At 44.0% G+C, this 15,490-nt stretch overlaps 4 protein-coding genes across 4 annotated transcripts; 1 reads left to right on the top strand and 3 right to left on the bottom strand.

The window, feature by feature from the left end:
* Positions 1-382: 382 nt before the first annotated feature.
* LOC148739700 (uncharacterized) lies at positions 383-1,354 on the bottom strand. The gene has a single exon (XM_088749544.1). It carries the CDS (start codon positions 1,352-1,354, stop codon positions 383-385), a length of 972 nt encoding a protein of 323 aa, XP_088605670.1.
* Positions 1,355-1,404: 50 nt separating this feature from the next.
* On the bottom strand, positions 1,405-1,980 carry LOC148739699 (uncharacterized). Its single transcript, XM_088749543.1, has one exon. The coding sequence runs from the start codon at positions 1,978-1,980 to the stop codon at positions 1,405-1,407; it is 576 nt and encodes a 191-aa protein (XP_088605669.1).
* Positions 1,981-2,017: 37 nt separating this feature from the next.
* LOC148739698 (uncharacterized) lies at positions 2,018-4,336 on the bottom strand. Its single transcript, XM_088749542.1, has one exon. The coding sequence runs from the start codon at positions 4,334-4,336 to the stop codon at positions 2,018-2,020; it is 2,319 nt and encodes a 772-aa protein (XP_088605668.1).
* A 9,145-nt stretch (positions 4,337-13,481) lies between these two features.
* Positions 13,482-14,111, top strand: LOC148739697 (uncharacterized). Its single transcript, XM_088749541.1, has one exon. The coding sequence runs from the start codon at positions 13,482-13,484 to the stop codon at positions 14,109-14,111; it is 630 nt and encodes a 209-aa protein (XP_088605667.1).
* Positions 14,112-15,490: the final 1,379 nt, after the last annotated feature.

Below are 15,490 nucleotides of genomic sequence, written 5' to 3'. Positions count from 1 at the left end.
ACCTTGTCAACTGGTCTGCGTAGTTGGGAGGTTTGGGTCTTCAAATGAACCGTGCGTACCAACCCCTTCTTGTCTGATTCCGCGCTAATGACTCGTCCCATTGGCCAAACACTCCTCGAGCAGTTGTCGTCTTTCAACAGGACAACGTCTCCGACAGCTAGATTCCTTTGGGACTGTTGCACTTTGAACGAGGTTGGAGAGTTGGGAGATATTCTCTCTTCGAACGCGTCCAAAATAAGTTTGCCAGGTACTGCACTCTCCGCCAGCGCCGCCTCATATAGACATCTGCACGTTGAAAAACTCCTGCTGGGGGAGGTACAACGCTGGTTTTCATCGTCAGGAGATTGCTGGGACTTAGTGGGTTGAGATCATCGGGATCACTCTAAGCGAATGTTAGCGGTCTCGAGTTAATGATAGCTTTAACTTCACATAGTAGAGTTCTAAAGGATTCGTCATCCAGACGGGAGCCATGCTCATGGAGTAGAACAGTGAGTACTTTGCGGGTAGTGCGAATCTGCCGCTCCCAAATGCCGCCCATGTGGCTGCCACTCGGTGGGTTGAAAATCCAATCCGTACCCTCTTGATGCAACCTGCTTCTGATTTGCTCATTGTCCATTTCATAAACTGCTTGCTTCAACTCTGTCTTGGCGCCTACAAAATTTGTTCCGTTGTCGCTCCGGATCTCTCGGATAGGCCCACGACGAGCAATAAATCGCCTCAGAGACTGGATAAATGAATCTGTTTCGAGAGAATTGGCGGTCTCAATATGCACTGCTCTACTTGCTAAACATGTGAAAAGGCATCCGTACCGTTTGAGTTCCTTTCGACCTTCTTTGATCATGTACGGACCGAAGTAATCCACGCCAGTATACGTAAATGGCGGGGCTGGAGTAACTCGGTCTTTAGGCAAGTCAGCCATTTTCTGTTCAGCGACAGGGGCACGATTACGGCGACAAGTAACACAATTTGCGGTTAGGTGACAAACAGCAGCATTGGCACCGGTGACCCAGTACTTCTCCCTCAATTTAGCAAGTGTGTGACCGCGGCCTGCGTGTGCTAGGCGTTCGTGCAGGCGTTTGATAATCAAGTTCGTACCGTGACTCTTGCGAGGTAAGATGATGGGGTGTTTCGTTTCTTCTGGAACATCGTCAGCGCGGCTAAGGCGGCCACCAACACGAAGGAGGCCTTCATGAATGTAGGGATCCAGTCGAGTTAGGGAACTTGCTTCCTTCAGCACCATTTTCTTTTGCTTTGCCCGACCCCGTTCGTCTCCACCGTCTTTTTCACTGACTTGTCTGAGAGCGTCAAACTCTCTACTGAAGGACTGCGACTGTACAAAGCGAAGGATGGCCATCTCGGCCTCTTCAAACTCTTGAACTGAGAGCGGTGCGCGGCAGTCACCCACTACCTTCGTTTCAGCTTGTATAGTGACTTCACGCCCGACCTTGCATGACCATGGTCTGAATCTATCTCGAGAGAATCCTGGCCTCTAATCTCCTTCCGTTTTCGCAATACAGCCTTGATTCTAAGGAATGCGGCCACTGACAATCTCAGGCGATACCAACTCGAGTGGTCTTCTATTAGCTTGTTAACTGACGTAGCCGTGGCTTCCATTACCATGGTACCGGCGGAAGCAACTTTTCTGACCTCAGGGTCGTCATCTGGGACCTCACCGAATGGAAAGGGCTGCTGCGGCCAGTATTTTTCTGATTTCCCTAAGAAGTGTGGACCATTTGACCAGCGTTGCTGCTGTAGAAGTCTAGCGGCGGAGAGTCCTCTTGAGGCATCATCTGCCGGATTGCTACTGGTGTCCACGTATTTCCACTGCATAGGACTAGTGAAGTCCCTGATCAATTGCACACGACTTGCCACGAATATCTGAAACCTCTTCCGCTCGTTTCTTATGTAGCGGAGAACCGTCGTCGAGTTGGTGTGATAGATGATAGACTCAGGCTTAACCTCAAGCTCTTCATACAGCATTTGTCCCACGCGAAGAGACACGGTTGTTGCAGTTAATTCAAAAGCGTGAGACTGTTACTGTCCTAATAGGTGCAAGACGAGCCTTCCCCATTAAAAAGGAACAATGTATACGATCCATGTCATCCATTAGACGTAGGTAGGCAACGCATCCATACCCCACCGTGCTTGCATCGGAGAACAAATGGAGCTGTCTGGAGATAACTGGGCCAAAACCCGGCTGCATGTGACACCAATCAATGTGAAATTGCTCCAGTAACGGAAGCTCTCCACACCATCTTAGCCATTTACTGCGGCAGTCTTCCGGAATGTCGTCATCCCAGTCGAGATCTTCATTGCGGCAGAGATCCTGTAACAACTTCTTTGCGAGGAGTGTGAAAGGAGTGATGAAGCCCAGGGGATCAAAGATTGATGAGATGGTGGACATGACTCCTCGTCTTGTGAACGGTTTGCTGTTAATGACGATTCGAAATCCAAAACAATCTGATTGTACGCACCACTGTATCCCTAAGGCACGCTCGATAGGGAGGTTGTCACAGTCAAGAGTTATTGATCTGACTTCTTTCGATCGCTTATCCTCTGGTATAGACTCTAAAACTGCACGACTATTGGAAGTGAATTTGGTGAGGCGGAATCCACCTTTCTTACAGGATTGCCGAAGACCTTCAATCAGCTCGACTGCTTTACCTTCCGAGCTTACGGAACGTAGACAATCGTCCACATAAAAGTTATTTCGCAGCGTGTCAGCAACCAAGGTACCGTACTTATCTTCGTTATCCCTTGTGGTTCGCTTAAGGGCAAAGTTAGCGACACTTGGCGACGAGGCCGCTCCAAATAAATGTACAACCATCCGATACTCTTGTAGCTTGGCTTCCAGATTGCCATCTGGCCACCATAAGAAACGAAGGTAATCATACTGTTCAGGAGGAACTGTAACCTGGTGTAACATGGATTCCACATCCCCCATGAAGACTACGGGGTCTTCACGAAATCTGGTTAGCACGCCTACTAGGGAGTTGGTCATATCTGGACCTTGCATCAGACAGTCATTGAGCGACACGCCCTGAAACTTTGAACTACAGTCGAATACGATTCGTATTTTTTCTGGTTTTTTCGGGTGATAGACCCCATGGTGGGGTAAATACCACACCTTGCCTGGGTTCGGCATCAGCAACTCATTTGGAACTCTTTGTGCATACCCTTTGTCGATGACATCGTTTACGAAGGAAACGTAATCAGAGCGGTATTTAGAATCTCTCAACATCTTTTTCTTCTGCCAGTTTGCTCTTTTGATAGCTTGCTCCTTATTGTTGGGCATGATAATATCACTATGTCGCAATGGAAGAGGAACTGGGTAGTGGCCGTCGACAACTTTCGTCTCCCTTTCAACCATAGTTAAAAACTTTCTGTCTTCTTGAGAAGGCCCACGCTCGTCCGGTGCTTTGCTTACGGTGTGATCATTGAAGTCTATCTGCAAGATTTTGAGCAATGACGTTGGAACAATGATTTCCTTCGGCGTTTCCACTTCTCTCACTGTAATTAGGTTCGCGATTATTTTGTCCTTGTCATGATCAGTTCGGATATGGAGAGGTCCACAGACTGTCCAACCATGGCGGAGACGGAGGGCAAATGGGCCATAGCTTCGACAAGGTACAACTTCTAATGGTTCTAAGGCGGGCGGGCAATTGCTGCCAATGAGTAGTCCAATTTCCAGGTGAGGCTCAAGCTCAGGGATTTTCTTCGCAACCTCGGAAAGGTGTGACCACTGATTTATGAGACTGGGCGTGGGAATTTGATGATGTTCTGCTGGGATTTCATCTCTTGTGTATGAGCGAGGCAACTCAATGGGATTCTCATCATCTAGGCTCGTAACGATAAGATCGTCCAAAATGATGCTTTCCACTTGACTCTGTCCATGCATGGTGGTGAGTTGTAGCATAACCTTGACACCGTCTATTCCTAATTGTCTCCTGATATTTTCGGTTGGAAAACAGCCGCCACTACCATTATCGTAAAACGCGTACGTGACAACTGAATTGTTACTGCCCTTCTGTTTAACTTTAACTGGGAGTATGGCATGTAGCACTAAGGACTCCTTGCAACTTGGTGCGTCCTGTAAAGGTTTAGAGACATCAATGCGCCTATTGCTAACCGCTATAGACTGAACTTCCGTCGCTTGGGGTTTGTTACTGACGCTCTCTCTATTCATTGTGAAACCATCAATGTGCAATGCTGTTGGGTGCCGTTTCTTGCACTTCTTGCAGGTGCGTCTCTTTACACAACCTTTGGATACATGATCAGATTCGTAACAGGCAAAGCATAATTTTCTTTCGTAAAGAAATGTCTTCCTTTCATCCATGGTCTTTTTGAGGAATTCCGCACAATCATCCAGGTCATGGTTCTTCCTGCAGAAGGGGCACAACTTTTCCTTGCCACCAGCATTGTTTCGGTTCGCATAGTTTACAGCCTCTACTCAGGGAGTGGTGATACCGGTGGCAAAACTGTTGCTTGTTTTAGTTACTGACGAGGGCTTCTTCTTGCCATCTCTCCCACTGTTGTCTCTGCGCCTTTCCTGGCTACTACTTAAAGCCTGCACGCCAAATAAAGGGTCGTTCGCTGATTCGGCTGCTGATACCACAAAATCAGCGAGATCCTTAAAGCTCGCTATCCTTCCGTTCTCTTTCAATTTCGCAGCACGATCACGCCATCTTGACTGGAGAAGCGAGGGAAGCTTTTTTGCAATGGTCTGCAGGTTCGTAGGATGATTTAACTCATCCATATGAGACGTGCTCATCATAGCATTTTTACACTTAATCAAGAAAAGCGATAAACGTTTTAGTCCTGATGCGTCATCTGGCCGAACTGGGGACCATCCGAGAGTTTTGTTCACATAGGCCATTGAAACCTTAAAGGGATCCCCATATTCCTTCTCCAGTAACCTCCTAGCCTCCTTATATCCTTCAGAAGGGTCCATATGCAGACAGCCTCCAATAAGTTCTCGTGGTTCCCTTTCAAGATGTTGTTCCAGCTAGTATAAGCAATCTGCCGCCCCGAATGTTCTGGACTCTATCCTTGCCTTGAATGCCATGATAAAGGTTCCATATTCGATGGGGTCTCCTTTAAACTTGTGCACTTCAGGTTGAGGCAGAGTCGTTGCTGCAGCCAGTTGCTGATGGGTTGCAATCATTTGCTCATTTTGCTGTCGCTGCATGGCCATCACTTCTTTGAAAGACCTTTCATGGGGTTCCAATCGATAGGGATCATCAGCTGCAGCGATAATTCCTTGTGGTACATCAGTGGTCCCGTTGTTAGCCGGAGGCGATATCTCGCCAGCTAGACTGTTTGAATGAAACTCTGGGGCAGCAAGGTTAAGATGAGCGGCAGGCGTTGAAGCCATGAATTTAGGTTCACTTTGCTGGAGACAGGGAACAATACCATCCTTATTTTCTAGGTTACCATCATTTTCTTCCAAATCGGCATAAACCCTTTCTCTGGCCTGGGCTTTCGCTATTTCAGTTTCCAGTTTCAAGGCTTCATCTGCTGCTCGTAGAGCTTGTTTGCGTTCTAGCATTTGTTTTTCAGCTTGTAATTCGGCTAGCTTAAGTTTCTCCTTTGCTCGTGCAGATGACGTTGAGCTGGCTGAAAACTTTTCCGAACGGGTGCTAGCACGGGACGATTTGGATGAAGCTGATTTTACTTCTGAGAGCAGATCAAGTTCTTCTGTTAAGCGACGTTCTGCTACATTCATCCATTCCATAACCTGTTTCCTAAATTCCAAGAAAGACTTCTCCTTACTTTCATAGCGATCAAGTTCCCTTTCTTGATCCTGTTCGGAGGTCAACATGCAATAATAAAGGTCACGTGCTTCTTGATACTCTTTGAATAACGTGTTCAATACAATAACCTCTGATTTCACTAAATGGAGATTGTTCTCATCTTCCATTAAGTTTGTAGGAGCATTCCTTTGTTTTGACACAGCAGTCGTTTTGGCAGTTTGATCGTTTTTCAGTCGCCTTAATTTCTCTTCTTGACCCTTTTCAGTTAATTTCCTTACACGAGTATCGGCACAGCTTTCGTTCGGAGGAAACCCAGGCCCAGCGCCCTCAGCGGCAGGTTCCTCGTTCATGGTGGACTAGGCACTAATTAATCCTTCGGTGGTCGCTTCAAATTAGCGATGAGTGGCGAACAATTCGCCCAACATTGCAAATAAACGTAGGATAAGTTCCAATAAACCAGTATGCAATGAGGGTCAAACTTTTCGAAACGAAATGTGCAGACATTAAACGGTACGACATCACAAACTTGAACACGCGTACTTGTAATTATGAAATGGACTTTACAATCTTGAACGAACGTTGTACGGTTTCGAAAACTAAAGGAAAACAAAGGAAATTACAACCATAAATACGGAAAAACGCTAAACAAACAAGAAACAAAACCAAAAAAAACTTACGTTTGTGTCCTTATAATATAAACGATGACGTTAAACGGGCGTTGAAACGATTCCCCAATTCGATCGAGCACATGTATTTTTTAACTCGCAGCGTCTCTCGGGATCTAGCTAATGAGTGCGTGACATCACGCATAACGGCAGTAACAAGTAAGGTGGAAGAACAGAGTAACACACAATTGCTAGTTGGTCATTTCTTTCTCATATTGTGGTGGCTCCTAAAGGTGCCGTTTGTTTACGGGACCTACCCAGCGGTAAGTAAGAGAACTGTAGTCTACTTGTTGACGACTCTAGGTTTTGCCCAAGTTAGCCTTGTGCGCTCCTTGGGCTTCTTTATTCCGCTCTCGGGAGAATGAGACCTTAACTTTTATAATTGCATGGCAGGTTATAAATAATGGCGTTAACAAAAATGAGGGAAGGGGAAAAAGCGGAGGAATAGAGCCTTGTTTCACTGTCAGAGTGCTAAGTTTTGCGCGCAAGACGAAGGAAAAGTGAGGCCACTGAAACGTAAGAAGGTGTGAAATCACACTTTCTTTGTTCTCTTCGGCTTGCGGACAACATGTTTTCTTTTATATTTATTGCGCCAGTGGTTAAACTGCCGGCACGTAGATAATTAAAAAAGAACTAATTTTCAGAATCAGTTTTTACTGTCCGTCCTCCTTGTATCTTAAGTTGGCGCCAAATTTTATAATCATATTGCACGTTATAAAATGGCGTTAAGGAAAATAAGCGAAAGGGAAGAGCGAAGGGTTTGAACTTTGTTTCACTGTTAAAGTTCTTAACATGACAACGCGCCAACTTAACAGACACTTTAATGATTCAACTGGCCACGCACCGGTGATTACTAACCTTTGTCTGGCGAACAATAGAAACGCTTTCCTTCAAACAATAGATAAATACATAAAAGGAGCGAAAGCTTGACTTTTTGTCCAGCCAAAATCCTAATAACCAAAAGTTGGAGGTTTAAAAACTGACCAGCCAGGCAAAGTTCCTCATGCAATAGACCAATTTCGATATATTTCAACGTGAGAGACTGGTAGCGAAACTTGAACACCCAAGCGAGGCTCCGGGGAACAAAATTCATTCGAATCGAGCTTTGGCTGTTCACATCTTCGAGCAGAAACTGCTTTCTTGGGTTAGTATCGATTTTCTAGTGTAAATTCGTAGTTTCTTCGAGTTGAAAGTAAATCGAAGTAATCATCGTTGTCATGGCCACGTCGGAAAAAACGGTAAGATCAATCTACAATACTTTCAGCGGCAAAAGTTGCCGTGGTTGCGAGCCTTCCTTCAAGGAAGAGGGATACAAACATCCTCGGAAGGAAAGTGTAAAAGAAAGGCCGAGTTGGTTGAGCTGGCGTTTAATGTTCATTCAATGAAGCTCCCGAAAGTGACTGAAGGGGAAAGTGAAAATGAAAATCATATCATGGCCGAATTACTTGCCACAGACGAGGGTGTTTTGCCAGACCCTGCATCCATATTGAAATGGAACTGGAGTAGGAACCTCTCGATATTTCCAGAAGTCACCTTCCCAGATATATGTAACTGTCTTCTGGGGAAAGCCAACGAGTACTCTGAAGAAACCTCAAAGTCTTTTATAAGCCTAATGCGTTTGACATGCCGTAGAACATTTACCTTTCGGAAGCGTGGTATCAGAACCGTTCGAGTTACTTTTCTGTGTTGCCTGTTCCTGGCTGCAAAAGTACGAGTCATCATAGCTCACTGAAATCGCATCAGCACTAATATCCAAGCAAGTCTCATTGGAGTCCTCATCGAGCTTTCTGGGACAAACTTTCTTGGGTTGCGGTTGTTCGTCACACTGTGCCTTCCTATCGGCAAAACGTTTCGAACGTGAACTCACAGTATCAGTATATTTCGTTGGATCAAAGATGGTCGGATAGCAGTCTGAACGTACCGTCTTTCTACCAGAAATTGAAATCTCGATGTCCCTTCCTTAAAATGCAAGGAACAGATTCGTGGATCGCCCAGTGCCTTGAATTTTTTATCTGCTCGCTTACAGAAAACTTCCCACTTCTTACGCTCATTGACCCGTGTGGGAAAGCAGAAATAACTGAGATCCGATATTTTCTTACTCCCATTGCGGCAAAGCGCAGCAAAACAATACTTTACCATGCTACACGCGAACATGAACAGCAATGGACTAAAAAAAAAAGAAACCAAGAATATTCTCTATTCATCAACCTTGCAGTGTTTGCAGTGGTGTGTTTGTTTTTTTTATTCGCGCCGTATTCCCCGGAGCCTCGCTTCGTTGTTGGAGTTTCGTCACCAGTCTGTCACGTTTAAATATATCGAAATTGGTCTATTCCCTATGTCAACCGCCATGATTTTCTTCGCGAACACCGTGATGTTTGTTCGCAATGGAGCTATCTGCGGAAAATTTCCAGTGAAACTGCTTTATAAGCTGTAAGAACGTCGTTACGATTTCATTAAAGTGCCCCTGATATCAAAATCTTCGTACATCATTTTTTTTCCGTTTTCGTGTTTAATGTGTCTCCTTCACCTACTCTGCCAAAGCTCAGTTTAGACCGAGCACCAGAAATATCTTTTTTAGGGCCGTTAAATTCACGATTTCGCCTCCGCCATTATTTGATCATGTTCCGGAAGTTGATGGCAGGACTCAGAGGAAGTGACGTCAAAGGCTCAACGCTAAAATCTCACATGGAAAAAATGTCAAGCAAACATAACAGAGTGCTTTACTCTATTCTTAAAAAAACTAAACAAAAATAACTGGGCATCGATGCGTAATTCAAAGCTGAAGTAATCGTGCAGACCATGCTGCAGGTATTTCTCTGCATCGGAGCCTAGCAAATAGATCAGAGCGGGAAAAACGGATACGATTTGTGCGACCTCACCAAGTAAACTTCAATCCTACAGAAATATTTTTGATCTACTTCAAACACTTCTCGGAGGACTGTTTTCGAGAGATCTGTGTACTTTGAAGGTTCTAGGCGAAGAATTCTGTCGGGTTCAGTGCTTACCATTCAAGAAGAGAAGGGACAAGAAAAACCATTCTCAGTGCGATCTCGACGCCGGAAAGCGAAGTCTACGAACCTCCACGGATTTTATTACCTTCACATATGAGCTGATCAATATCTACCTTTAACAACTCTCTGGCAGAATACCTTACACGAAGGAAATTACTCGGTGAACACTGTAAATAAGAACGATAAAATAGCCGAGTTGAGGATTGAGATTTCTGACCTCAAAGAGTTCACTAAAGATAAAAATATAATTGTGTGCTCTTATTCTAAAAAAAAGTTGGCTTTAATATCAGTGAAAGTAGAACAAACAGCTTACGACACAGAGCGTAAAAACACTAGTACTTTAAAATGTAGGCTTGTAGCCAAAAAAAACCGAGAAAATGAATTTTTTTTTAAAAACCTGTCAAACTATCAACCATCTGACAGCCGAGACAGCGTGGTATCAAAGGGTCTTAAATTTATCCCAACGCCCGTTGTTAGAATACATGCCCGGATCTTCCGAGCACTCACACTTAAGTTACTTAACAGTTGCCCCAGATTAGAATACACCACAACGTACTACTGCTCACCTGCAAATTTCCTTTGTGGTAAATGCCTAAAATGATTATCGTTTCGTTCTAATTACGCCTATCTCAAAACCTGTATATAATATGATTCACTATGAGAAATAAATCAGTTATTACTCCTAGCATTGGTTGATGTGCCATTTTGTGTAACTACTATGGCGACATCGAACTCTTGGAACCTAACAGGTTATGGGCCCAGGAGAACACTCCTGTTTGACGGGGATGATAGTAAATACGAGCTATGGGAGGTAAAGTTTTTGAGATACATGCGCCTTCAGAAGCTGTACAATGGGGTCGTTCCCCCAGAAAGCGAAACGACAGCCCCCAGTGCTGAAAAGAAAGCGAATGCCTTCGCCGAACTTGTTCAGTGTTTGGACGACAGAAGCTTGTCCCTCGTCATAAGGGAAGCCAACAACGATGGGAGGAAAGCTTTGCATGTGCTGCGAGAGCACTACCAAGGGAAAGGAAAGCCCAGAATCATTGCCCTCTACACAGAGCTGACTTCGCTTCGTATGAATGACGGAGAGACCACCACGGACTACATTATTAGGGCGGAGACCGCGGCAACTGCTCTGAAGGCAGCGGGGGAGGTGATCAGCGATAGCTTACTGGTAGCTATGGCACTAAAAGGTCTTCCTAGCAGCTACAGGGCTTTTGCTACTGTAGTTATGCAGAGAGAAAAGCAAATGACCTTTGCTGAGTTTAAGACAGCCCTTCGAAGCCATGAGGAAAACGAGCGATGTTGCCGTAGTGCAAATGACGGTGTTATGCTGGCTAACGCGTCCAAGGCGCTCCCAGCGAAGTTCCAAGGAAACTGTTATAAATGTGGCAAAAAGGGGCACAAAACTGTAAACTGTTACTCCCATAAAGTAGTGGATAAATGGTGCCAACAGTGCCGGACCAAGTCCCACAACACTAAAGAGTGCCGAGTACGGAAGACCGATGCAGCGAAAACAGCCGCGGAACCCCAAAAAAAGAGGGAAATATCAAAGAGCATGGACTCCGTTGAACATTATTTTACTTTCACCGTTAAAGACCAAAGTGGTCTAGGTAAGAAACAGCAAAATAGTTTACTTTTCGATTCGGGAGCTACTAGTCATATAGTAACTGAGGAATCTAAGTTTGTAAAGTTTGACTTAGACTTTAAAGCAAAGGATCATGTTGTTGAGTTCGCCGATGGAAGTAAGGCTAACGTAGTTTTGGGGAGGGGAGAAGCTAAGGTTAAGTTATATAACATTAACGGTAATTTGCATGATGTTATCCTTAACAACGCTCTGTATATCCCGTCCTACACTCAGAATATTTTTTCTGTTTCCGCGGCGGTAGAAAGAGGGGCTAGCATAAATCTTAACAGGAAAGAAAAATATTTCAAAGCACCGGATGGCACAAAGTTCGAGATCGAACAAAAGGGGCGGTTGTACTATTTGAATAGCATTTCATCCTCCCCCAACAATGCAAGCTCTTTGATGGAGTGGCATAAAATTATGGGCCATTGTAATTTTCAGGATTTACGAAAATTATCTAATGTTGTTGACGGCATGAGAATCAAGGATGACAAAATATGCGAGTGTGCGGTTTGTACGCAAGGTAAAATGTGTCAATTTCGGAACCGGAAACCCGATGAAAGAGCTAAAGCAGCATTAAATTTTGTCCACTGTGATCTGGCTGGTCCAATCAGTCCGGAGGCCAGAGATGGTTTCAAGTATACATTATGTTTCGTGGATGACTATACTGTAATCATTATGGTTTATTTTCTTAAGCAGAAAAGTGACACAGTAGAGGCCACAAAGAGATTCCTGGCTGACACAGCCCCGTATGGCAAGATAAAGCGCATTAGGAGCGACAACGGAGGCGAATTTTCGAACAGAGCGTTCCGATCGTTATTGCGCGAAAACACCATAAAACACGAGACATCCTGCCCCTACTCACCGCATCAAAATGGATCGGCGGAACGGGCATGGCGCAGTCTTTTTGAAATGGCCGGATGCCTTTTGTTAGAATCAAAATTGCCAAAACAATTTTGGACATACGCGCTAATGACTTCCGCCCATATCAGAAATCGATGTTTCAACGCGAGATTAGGCAAAACTCCCTACGAAGCGCTTGTAGGAAACAGACCGGATATTAGCCACATGCAAATTTGTGGCTCCACTTGTTATGCTTATGTTCAAAATGCAAAGAAGCTAGAAGCGCGTAGCAAGCAAGGTATCTTTGTAGGCTATGACAAGGAAAGTCCATCTTACCTAGTGTATTTCCCGGAATCAAACAAAATCGAGCGGGTAAGATGTGTAAAATTTTTGCGAACTGACAACTCGCCACATTTTGATGAGGACGCTCTACGACCAGCTGTTGACCCGACAAAACTGACAGAGGGGGAACATGATGAAGTGACTAGTAACTCAACTGAGACAGAGAGTCAGAGCCCCGATGAGAAATCTGATAACGGTGAAAATGACAAACGCTACCCCCCACGGACCCGTAACAAACCCCAACACTTAGAAGACTATGTTTTAGATACTGACTGAGACCATGATATTAACGTCACCGTAGATTATTGTTATAGAGTTTCAAACATTCCGACAAGTTACGAAGAAGCCATAAACTCTATCGAGGGGATGAAATGGCAAAAGGCCATGAGCGACGAAATGACTGCAATTCGAGACAATGACACTTTCGAATTAGTCACGCCACCTGCGGGTAGAAAAATTGTCGGTGGCCGCTGGGTGTTTGCAGTGAAGGTTGGCCCGGACGGTGGGGAGACCCACAAAGCTCGATATGTAGCTAAGGGTTATTCGCAAACTGCTGGAATTGACTACCACGAAACCTTTGCTCCAGCCGCACGGATGAGTTCAGTTCGACTACTTATGCAGCAAGCCGTGCAAACAGGCACGATCATTCATCAAATGGATGTAAGATCAGCCTATCTTAATGCACCAATCGGTGAATGCGAAGTTTTTATGCAACAACCAAAAGGTTTTGAAGAAGTCGGAGAAAATGGCGAAGAATTAGTTTGTAGATGGAAAAAGTCCTTATACGGTCTTAAGCAGAGTGGCCCAAACTGGAACAACATGCTTCATAGTTATTTGTGCGAAGAAAAATTTGTTCAATCAGCCGCAGATTCCTGTGTTTACACTCAAAATTCCGAGACAGAAGGTCGTGTTATTATAATTGTTTGGGTCGACGATCTAATTATTTCCGCAACAAATTTACCATTGCTAGAGCAGGTAAAAGGCGCTTTGAGTAATAAATTTAAAATGAAGGACCTCGGCCCACTTGCATGGTTTTTAGGCACGGAGTTTAAATGCAGCGGAGAGAGTATTGAAATAAACCAGACGCAATACATCGATAAGATTTTAAAGAAATTTGAGATGTCCGACTGCAAACCTAAATCGGTCCCATGTGCCACAGGGATAGAAAAAGAAAGCGAGGATTCGCGCACATTAAGCGATCCCAGATTATAAGAGATTTGTTGGTAGTCTTATTTACGTTATGACAGGTACTAGACCTGACTTGTGTTATGTTGTAACTAAACTTTCACAGAAGATGTCTTGCCCCACTGAATCAGACCTCAGTATGGCCAAGCACGTGCTAAGGTATTTAAAAGGCACGCGTGCAAAAGGCCTAACATTTTGCAAATCAAGATCAGCATTGAAGTTAGTTGGATTTTGTGATGCTGATTGGGGAGCGTCTGTAAAAGATAGGCGCAGCATTACTGGGTATAATTTTCAGCTATATGTAAAAGGCCCTTTAATTTCATGGAAAAGTCGCAAGGAGCCAACTGTTGCACTTTCGACTTGCGAAGCTGAGTATATTAGTCTAGCGAACGCAGTTCAAGAGACGAAATTCCTCAAACAGTTATGTAGTGATATGAATGTAGTGATCGATAACGTACTTATTAAAGTTGACAATCAAGGAGCGATCAATCTAGCTAAGAACCCTGTAAATCATCAGAGGTCAAAACATATCGACATTAAGTACCACTTTATTAGATCTGAAGTACTGAATGGAAATGTAAATTTAGAGTATGTTGCAACGCAAGATAACGTAGCAGACATCTTCACAAAACCTGTAACTAAAGTTACGTTACAAAAGTTCACAGGCATTATTCTAGGTAGTTAGATTGTTATGCTCGCAACGTCCGAGCAAGAGGGGGTGTTAGAATACATGCCCGGATCTTCCGAGCACCCACACTTAAGTTACTTAACAGTTGCCCCAGATTAGAATACACCACAACGTACTACTGCTCACCTGCAAATTTCCTTTGTGGTAAATGCCTAAAATGATTATCGTTTCGTTCTAATTACGCCTATCTAAAAACCTGTATATAATATGATTCACTATGAGAAATAAATCAGTTATTACTCCTAGCATTGGTTGATGTGCCATTTTGTGTAACTACTATGGCGACATCGAACTCTTGGAACCTAACACCCGTGACAAACGAATTTAAAATCAGGCCAACTTTTGCGAGATTTATTCGCAAGACAAATACGCCTCCGTTACACCTTTTACGGAGAAAACAAAGAACTACTTCTGTTTCATATCAAACTGAATGCCACCGGTTCAGTCTTCTATCGCTCTTCAGAGCTACTTGTAAATTGTCATAACGCTACTTGCAGACTGCATCTAAGCCAAAAAATACTTTGTAACGCAACGAGATCACGGCTGTAAAATAGTTGAAACAAATTCTGCTTTAAACCTCACCGAAGCAACACAACAATAGTCATCATGAATAAGACAGAAAAAACAAAAGAGGCCACTCAACAACAGAGTTCACTTCAAACCTCTCAAAGCACCGATAGTAAAAAACACGTAGGAAAGGGTTAATGAGATCATTGACCAAATGCATCGGGGAAAACACATTGAGATGGCTTAGAAATGGCTTTCACAAACACCCAATAACCGCCTTCGGATACACAATTAGCCATTGCCCAAAACTATTTTTACTAATCACCCGATCATTTCTTACAAAAAAGGAAATTCGCTTACGACAAGCAAAAATTCAGTTCGAAGGCAATAAAGCGATGCGACCACAAAAGCCACATGGGGAGTCCGTGCCGTTCTGTGTTTATCTTTATTCGCATGGCAAAAACTCATCGTTTGTCGGCGCAAAACTATCCACAGCAGCTTCAGATGATTTCTGGGACAATTCATCGTCTGATAAAGTTGACATTTCCCGACTGACAACGAAACAGTTCTCAATAAAGTAATATGTGTGATTCTCTGTGCAGCGAGCAAAGAAAGTTGTGACAAAGCAAAGCATAAGTTTGTTAAGCCTTTGACGTCATGATGATGTTTTGCGGGCTCAGCTGGAACATGTTTTCAGCAATGTCGGACGATTTTTGGACGACTTTGAAGCGGTAAGAATTGGTCATCGAAGGTTTGTTTTGAGTTTTTAATGGCAAAGGGGGTCAAATTGACCCAATTCAACAGATGATGTCATATGAAATAAGCTGTAGGTTGGATGTAAAATGCGAAAAATTCGAGTTTTCGTGTGA

The sequence above is a fragment of the Stylophora pistillata genome, chromosome 2 (genome assembly GCF_964205215.1).
Source record: "Stylophora pistillata chromosome 2, jaStyPist1.2, whole genome shotgun sequence".
Classification (NCBI taxonomy): Eukaryota; Metazoa; Cnidaria; class Anthozoa; order Scleractinia; family Pocilloporidae; genus Stylophora; species Stylophora pistillata.
Note: the sequence above shows the minus strand (reverse complement) of the source record. Positions and strands in the feature narration are given on the sequence as shown.